Source organism: Meleagris gallopavo, chromosome 14 (assembly GCF_000146605.3).
Source record: "Meleagris gallopavo isolate NT-WF06-2002-E0010 breed Aviagen turkey brand Nicholas breeding stock chromosome 14, Turkey_5.1, whole genome shotgun sequence".
Taxonomy (NCBI): domain Eukaryota; kingdom Metazoa; phylum Chordata; class Aves; order Galliformes; family Phasianidae; genus Meleagris; species Meleagris gallopavo.
In genome coordinates, this window is record NC_015024.2 from 1,178,685 (window position 1) to 1,187,210 (window position 8,526).

The 8,526-nt window shown below is 41.2% G+C and overlaps 1 protein-coding gene across 1 annotated transcript in view; it reads left to right on the forward strand.

The window, feature by feature from the left end:
- Positions 1-7,419, forward strand: part of LOC100545181 (dedicator of cytokinesis protein 3) — a 49,080-nt gene extending 41,661 nt beyond the window's left edge. The window contains exons 24-26 of the mRNA XM_031555496.1: positions 131-279; positions 5,417-5,503; positions 7,138-7,419. Of these exons, the coding sequence (XP_031411356.1) occupies positions 131-279; positions 5,417-5,503; positions 7,138-7,419 (518 nt within the window). The remainder of the gene's footprint in view (positions 1-130; positions 280-5,416; positions 5,504-7,137) is intronic.
- Positions 7,420-8,526: the final 1,107 nt, after the last annotated feature.

The following is an 8,526-nucleotide window of genomic DNA, read 5'->3' on the forward strand; positions in this document are numbered from 1 at the left end:
ACCTAATGCTTCTGAATTTTCTCATCAGTACATCAGAACTTCCAGCGTGTTTTAGAAGCAGCTTGTGATCTTTTACCTATTAGAGATTTGTCATCATTGATTTGGTGTTCAATGGTTGCATTTTCAACAGAGGCTGCATTTACTTTGCTTTTGTACTGTGAGTTGCTTCAGTGGGAGGACAGACCTCTGAGAGAGTTCCTGCATTACCCATCTCAGTCAGAGTGGCAACGTAAGGAAGGTCTGTGCCGTAAGATTATCCATTACTTCAACAAAGGGAAGGTATGCCAACTTCTTCTCTCTTCCAGCAGCTTCCTTCCCTTTTCCTGACATAGAGCTTGCAAGGCTATCATTTCAGTTCAGTAGCCTGGAAGTAAATTTGTGCTGAAAGATTTAGTAACTTGACAGATTGCTTCTTGGCTCTTTGGAGCAAAAAAAAAAAACAAAAACAACAGATGAGAAAATGGATGTGGGTATTTCATTATGCATAACATTTGGAACTGGTTTAGGTAGGCCACCAGGAGCAGTTTTATACCTGAGCAAAGCTCGGATCTCCTGACACGGCAGAGACTGGTGAACACCAGTTCCTGAATTTATATATTAAAAAAGCATGTGTGTGCAAAGTGCTGTGTTACAGCTCCCTTTGCATTTAAGGACTTGTTCTGTTTCTGACCTCCTGAAGTAAACATCCTGTAGGTAGAAGTAACTGTAGGAGATCCTACAGTTAAAAATAATAAAGCCTTTTCAGCATCACTGTGATTTTAAAGTGTCTTTCACTTAACGTGCAGTTTCATCCATTGCACAAGAAAAGAGTGAATGCATTTCAGTTCCTTGTATTTGGTATGCTTCTCCTGCCATGAGTAACTGTTCAAAGCACTGCAGGCGGGTGCTGCAGTCGCTTGTATCTGTGTTCTGCTTTGGAGGGGAGAATTAGAAGTGAGATCATCTGTGAGAATGTTGTCAGAATGTTTTCCAGGAAAATAAACCATCCAGCATATATTACTGGAAGATAACATCTGTATGTGCACCTCAGGGTTGTTTTTTCCTATGATGACAGCGAAAGTGGCATTAAATAGAAATGGGATTTCATTCGTATGGGGTTGACATTCCAGTTTGCTTCTGGCAAAGCGTCCTGTGCACAACATGGCAGAGAAGTTAGGTTGTGCTTGTGAGGGTGAGTGGCCAATTTCTGAGGGAGTGATTCATTATCCAGAGATCTTTTTTGGCTCAGAAATTGATCTTCTCTAATAATACTGCGTATCATTCTCTGTTTAGTTTCAGAAAATTTCACAGCTTTATAAGACTGCACTTTAAAAAATTAAGTTATTAACTTACGTAAATATGGCAGTACTGTGCCACCTGATTTAGCCAAGCATAATAAAGAGGCTATGTAGAAATTGAGCTTGTGTTTTTGACAAACAGGCCATCCATACAAGCATTAAAGGTGAGTACAAACTTGATGGATCTAATTTTGCTATAGATCTCCTAACACATTGGAGTGTTAACCTCTTGGGGATTTTTTTCGTGCTGGGCGTTTCTGGACTTACTTGGCTGTGCTTTAATCCTCCTTTATTTTAAATGGTAGCTGAATGACTACCTAATCCACATAAGCAGTGTATATGTCACTTGGGCTCTGAAAAATGGAGAGAAGCCAGATCTGCTGCTGCTGTGTAACAGGGACCAGCTCAGGAAGCAGAAGCTTGTTTGCTTAGCTTGTGCCTGGCAGGTTGTATTTTGCACTCCCTGGTTCCTGAAGAATGGAATGTGTTGCTCTTTGTCATACTGTTGCATATCTAGATAGTTTCTTATTCTGCTTCTGGTATCTTCCATTAAGTAAGAGGGTCAGAGCAGCATGGAGAAGGTGTAAAAATTCTATGCTTGTTCATGGGAAGATCTCTCAGCAGTGAGAGAGAAAAGCAGAGGGCACAAGGCATGCACAACAGAAGGGTGTGCAGGCAGAGCACAGCAAGCAGAGGCATGGCCAGGGCATCTGAGCAGCTCTCGTTCTCACTATTGCTGGGAGCAGCCCTGTGCAGGAAAGTAATAAGATGCTCCAGGATCCTTCTATCCTTCACTCTGCATGCTCCTTCCTGCTGCCTTCTCGTTGTGCTTCTCATCGGTTTGTGACCATGTGGAGATGCATAACTTTAAATGTAGGATTTTTTCTATTTCGCAGATGTCAGCAGTCATTTTGTCTGTTAAGACTCAAGGTTTTCTAGTTGAAGGAAATTGAATGGGATTATTTGAACCTGACAGATCCTTTTTCTGGACAACAGCAGCTTGAGAACTTCACAACTCTCTTCTACCCAGTTCAGTGCTAGTTTTTCTTGATAAGAATTCTGAAATCCCTTCCCAACACCACGGTGTGCATTCTCCTCAGTTTCAGACAGGTCTGTGAGAGATCCAATGCTGCACTTCCAAAGCAATTCATTTTTAAATCATGTGCTCTATTCCAAGCATTTGAACCAATTTATCTTGTGCACACTAATTTGAATCACACTTCCAAAGGAAATCTGCACATTGGGAAGTGAGTAAATAAAGGCTCCCATTCATAAATGTTGTTTATCTCTATCTGTGCCTCCTGTGTGCAGTCAGCATCACAAATGAGAGTTGCTGGTGTCATAGGAGACAGCTGCAATAAAACTCTCATGAACCTGCTTCAGAGAGAAGGATGTAATACAGAACATGCGACCAGATCAGACAGCAGAAGAGAAAGCACTAATAAATGAACGTAACAGTGGAGACATTAGGAAATTATTTGAGAGGGGAAGGTGATGATGCTGTAGAGGAAAGTGGCACTTGTGCAGCACGTGGACATTCAATTTCTGCACTGTGAAGGCAGTAGTCATTAAATCACCATTTTTAAAAAGGGGAATCCCAGTGAGTCAGATGTCAATTTGTTCTACTTTACTGTTAAATATCTCTAACTCTCTTTCTAACAAGTTATCTGTATCTTGGGTTTCTTCCACTTATACACTGCATTGTTATCAACAGAATATTCAGCTGGTATGTTAGAATTTCCCTGCATGGAAATCTATTTGAAAAGAAGAGAGAAAGCCTGAGCTGGGATGACAGGAATAGTATGAGAGTACATGTGAAAGAGCTGGTGTAAATAGAAACGAGATATATATTATATATATATAATATTATGGTGGTTATATATTGCTGATTTAATTCACATCAGAAAAGGAACAAGAAAAGATCGTGTCTTTAGGATCACCTGAAAGAAAGCCAGTCAGCTTTCTGCTTCTATCCAGATGACAGATTAGAGAATTATGTAGGCTTTAGCAGCAGCATCCCATTTGGGAGTGAGGCTGCTACTATGCGGTGTATCGAAAGCCATTTTTTCCTGGCCAGGTGACATAGAGATTTGTCTTTTCCATTCTTTTGAGTAAATAGGGATCACCTGAAGACTGAAAGTATGCGTGCTGATACTGTAACTGTACTGAAACCCATTGGCATGCAGAGTGCATGGGTAGTTGTGTTTGCAGATAAAACACTTAGCTGGATAATGCTGCTAGTGACAATTTGGTGTATCTGTTTGTACATCATGAACTGACAGCCACAGTGAAAATGCTGTTAATTTGAGATCACACAACCCCAAGTTATATTCTAAGCAGTCAGTGAGCTGCTCTTTGAGATTGTTTCCTTGTACCAAAGATACTCCAAAGGAATCTTTTACTTAGTAAGTTCTTAATGTAAGCTTTTGTGATTTACAGAAGCAAAAGAGATGGGAACTTTTTTCTCCTTTTTGCCTTTACCAATTATCCTTTCTTTTGATATAGGAGTTCTTAGACTCGCTGCGTTTTTCCTCTTCGGAAGACAACAAGCCCATCTCTGCTATTAGGACAGGCTCTGTGTGTGTGTGCAGAAAGGGAAGTGCTGCAAGGCGCCCGTTGCATTTAATCAAATGGTGCAGAGATTCTCTTTTTGAAGTGAAGGAAAGCTACATATATGAAGCACTATTCTTTTACATCATTACTGTTAATTACCATTAAGAATAATTTGCAGTATTACTCTTTGTAAAACCGATGATAATAATCTCACAGGTTAAGTTTGTTTTCACTGCAACACAGTCTCAGTTAAAAAGAGGAGAGGCAAATTAATCCAGTAATGCATAAAAATAATCTAATAAAGGTTCAGCTGAGACCAGGGGCTTCCAGGTCCTTTACATAAGTGTGGAGAGAAATAGCCCCCAAGGCATTTCTAATCTGTGCAAGTTAAAGTGCTAGAAGAGGAGATTTCAGTTGAAGGGTATAAAATGCGCTAACAAGTGACAAGGGAGTTTCTTTCCCTGTACGTGTTTGTATGCCCAAACTCAGCCTCTTTCTTCCTTACCTCTGATGGCATTGACTGTGGTGTGCCAGAAAAGACTCACTGTACGCAGAATGTAAGATAAGTGAGTTTTACTTTCAGTTCTGGATACAAATACTCAGTGCAAAAATGCATGTCAGTTCTGAGCATGCTGTATCTCTGTGTTTGAAAGTTTCCCATTACTTGAGAGTTTCATGTTCTCAGTAGGAAGGAGCATCCCCCAGTGCAAGAAAGACAGGAAGGTACTGTAGAAGGTCCAGAGGAGGGGCTGCAAAGATGCTCAGAGGGCTGGAGCACCTCCCCTATGAAGACAGGCTGAGGGAGCTGGGCTTGTTCAGCCTGGAGAAGAGAAGCCTGCGGGGTGACCTCATTGCAGCCTTTGTGTACCTAAAGGAAGCCTACAGACAGGAGGGGAGTCAGCTCTTTGAAAGGGTAGATAACAGCAGGACAAGGAGAAATGGTTTTAAGTTGAAGGAGGAAAGATTTAGGTTGAATGTCAGGGGAAAGTTCTTTACTGTGAGAGTGGTGAGGTGCTGGAATGGCTGCCCAGGGAGGCTGTGGATGCCCCTCCAGAGGTGTGTTCATCCCTGGAGGTGTTCAAGGCCAGGTTGGATGGGGCCCTGGGCAGCCTGGGCTGGTATTAAATGGAGAGGTTGGCAGCCATGCCTGTGGCAGGGGGTTGGAGCTTCATGACCCTTGAGGTTTCTTCCAACCAAAGCCATTCTATGATTCAATGAGAGGCCTCAGCTGTGAGGAGTCTGTACTTCAGGGAGTGCAGAAAACCGAGCTGTTGGATGGGAGAGGAATTTAACAGTAAGAAAATGTTAGCTATATTTCTCCAGAGAAGTTCCCAGTCTGCCGAGTGAACTGTTAGCAAGAGCATATGTGTAATTTTAGTGGGATATGTACCTTCATTACCATCTCAAAGAGAGAATCAATCTGATACTCATGGAGATTGTTTCATCACATTGCATTTTCACACTTACACCCTGGCATTTCATACCTAATGAATTGCCTAAAATGAGTTCCTGTATTCCTCTCAGCTGGCTGTTAGTTGATTCCAAGACACCGGTCGCTGTGAGTGTGATTTGCTTTGGTTTTGCAGAGCTGGGAGTTTGGAATCCCGCTGTGCAGAGAGCTGGCCATGCAGTACGAAAGTCTCTACGACTACCAGAGCCTCAGCTGGATTCGGGTACGTGGCAGCAGTTCCTCTCCTAGCACACTCTCTTCCAGTAGGGAATTCTGCCAACCTCTCAGAAAACTCTCAATTTAAAAAACAAACCAACCAACCAATCCCAACCACAAATAACTCCCTTGCCATGGTGTCATTAGCTGACATTAGTGTAGCGGTGGATTCATTTCAGTGGTGTTGTGGACTCACTGGGGTAAGTCTTAGGTCTGTCGGCAGTGAACATGGACAGCACTTGAGGAAATCTTGACTTGCTGCTGCAATTGCCTGTTTTACATATATTTTTTGCAAAAAACATCCTTTTTTTCTTCCTTTTCTTTTTAATGTATTGATATTTCATTTTAATTTCAAAAATATCCAGGACCTATTTGCATCAGCTGACTTAAGAGTAGGGAAAGGGAGAAACAGAATGGAAAAGGCAAACATTTATGGCATTCTTGTCAGTTTTCAAAGATGTGATGCCCTGGTAAAACCAAACCTGAGGCAGTTGGGGGAGATTTGTGGCATTATTGCTGTAATCAGAAAAGTTTTGCTGTGTATAACCTTTATGAATTTGCAAAGACATCTAAAATAGGACAGCGTGAATTTTTCTCCTGGTGTGCAGGAAACGCTGAAACATCAGTAAATTAGCTGTTTGTTTTGCCTCTTTTTTAATTGGCTTTAATCAGTGGGCTGGGTATGATTGTCTCAGCTCAGCAATGGAACCTGTTCAACTCATCATTTTGTTCACCTGTACGTGATCTGTTTTCTGTTCAAGTCCCCTAAATCTGTGTTGACCTGAACTGGACTGAATTTCTTCCCATTGCACAAGGTTTTCCTTATTCTGTTCATCTCACTTATCACATTCCCACAGTGACTTCAGGTCTTTCTCCATATTACAAAAGGAGATAATATGTGTGAAGCCAAGAAGAAAGCCTTGGCGCAGTGTTCTGTATCAAAGCTGCTGTGAGGATTCCCTGCAGTGGAAGCAATGACATCAAACTGGTGCTTCTCTTTAGAAAGCTATCTTTTTGGATATAATGAAATCCTTGTGAGCGTTTCAGAGACTCGCTTTGGCAAGAGGGTTTGAAATCCCACTCCTGATGCAGTGCCAGCACAGTGCCATAGAAATAATAATTGGAGCTGAATAAAAGTCCTCCTTCCAAACTCCTTTTTTCTTCCATGTTAAAATTACTGGTATGCAGAGCTGGAGAAGATTTAATTATGTTTTGCCCTTTTTCATTCTCTTCAACTCAATTAAGGCAAACCCAATTGAATTGGTACAATTTTTCAGACAGCAGTATAGATTCTGAGCTGTGGGGAGCGAGATGTTAAAGCAGAGGCCTGAATCTCAGCTTGGCCCTTAGTTCTGCAATGCACAGAAGATTATGTGCAAGACTTGTTTTATTTAAAATGCAACAGAAAAAAGACCATATGTCATCTTTCAAAATGTAAAATGAGCTGGGTAATTTTATGGTCTGCTCCACCACATGGACTGTTTAATTAATAATCTTAATTGTTGAAAGAATATCACTCTTCTCATTAAAAGAAAAAGTGTGTATGCAGAAGAGCAATGTTTTGTTGTAATGCACCTTGAGAGTCTCATGTTTTAAGTGCAGTTTTAAGAGTCTGATGGCAGCTGTCATTTTCCTCTGCAGAAAATGGAAGCTACCTATTATGATAATATCATGGAACAGCAGCGCCTGGAACCTGAATTCTTCAGAGTTGGTTTTTATGGTCGAAAATTCCCATTCTTCCTGCGGGTAAGCCAGAGTAATAAAAAATGTGACAGCAGGACCGGGCTCCAAGTAGCTGTCACAGCTCTGAATTGTGGTTGTGGAGATACGACATCTGCTGTTCATTTTATATTTTACACTTGCATAAGCAGAAGCAGCTTTCTGATAGGTCTGAAGGGTATGGTTGGTTGGGAATATTCTTAGGAACACAGATCAGAAATTTGACTGATGCCTACGTGTATTTCTGGCAATCTCACATCAGCAAAATTTACCTCTGTAATTAAGCAAAATTCTTTATTGCAGTGATGGTGGGTCATTATTTCAACTAACTTTGATCATCTCAAATTATCATGCTTTTAAAAATATCTCACATGACAGAATGATTCTAGTACCAGACTGATGACACACTTCTGCTCTCTACAGCAAAAGTTTCCCTATATTAAGTAGAAAGCCCATCAGCTTCTCTGTGCATGTCCTCACTTTGAGCTTACTGTCTGCTGCTGTGCGCAGGGTCAGCGGGCTCTGAGATCCACTGAGAAAGTGAAAATGTCTTCTCTTCCTAATGAGGCATTTGTTCATACGGCTTCTTGTTTCTGGTTCAGAGTAATGAGGGAATATAATCTGACACCTTCTGGAAAATCTGCCTGAAAATTGATGGCAGATGCCATCTGGTCTGACAGGCCAAGCTAACCTGAAGCATGCTTTCAGGGGCTGGAGCAGCATGTTTTTGTGTTCTCTTTAAAAATAGGGCTTGACAAGAGATGGTACCACTCGTGAGTAATACAGTAATAAGTTATAAAAAGCAAAGCAAAACTGTTTGCCATTTTTGTTTCATAAGGTACACATTCTGAAAATTGCATTCTTAAACTTCCCTCTGCTTTGTTGTAGCTGAGATTAAAATATTAGTGTTTAATTATGTCACTTTAATGGAGGCATGCTGTAACTACGGTGGGATATCAATAGACAAAGGGTGTTATTATTATGCTCAAAGGTGAAGCTGGACAGTGCCATAATACAGGAGCCTCAATCAGCATTTCAGATCAGCATGTGAAGGAATGCAGAGTGTTGCATTGTGAAGCTCCCCTTTTCTGAAGAGCTTCCAAGAAAACATGATTTATTTTTAGTATCTAACAACAAATGTTGCAGAAAATAAGTGACAACCAAGTCGTGATGGCACATAAGTGTTCCTGTGTTAGAAGTACTGTCAGTGAATCCTTGTGCATCTTGCTGCATTCCACCCTCAGCAAGTTTGCTGATGATACAAAGTTGGGAGGATTGGTTGACACGCCTGAAGGCTGTGCTGCCATTCAG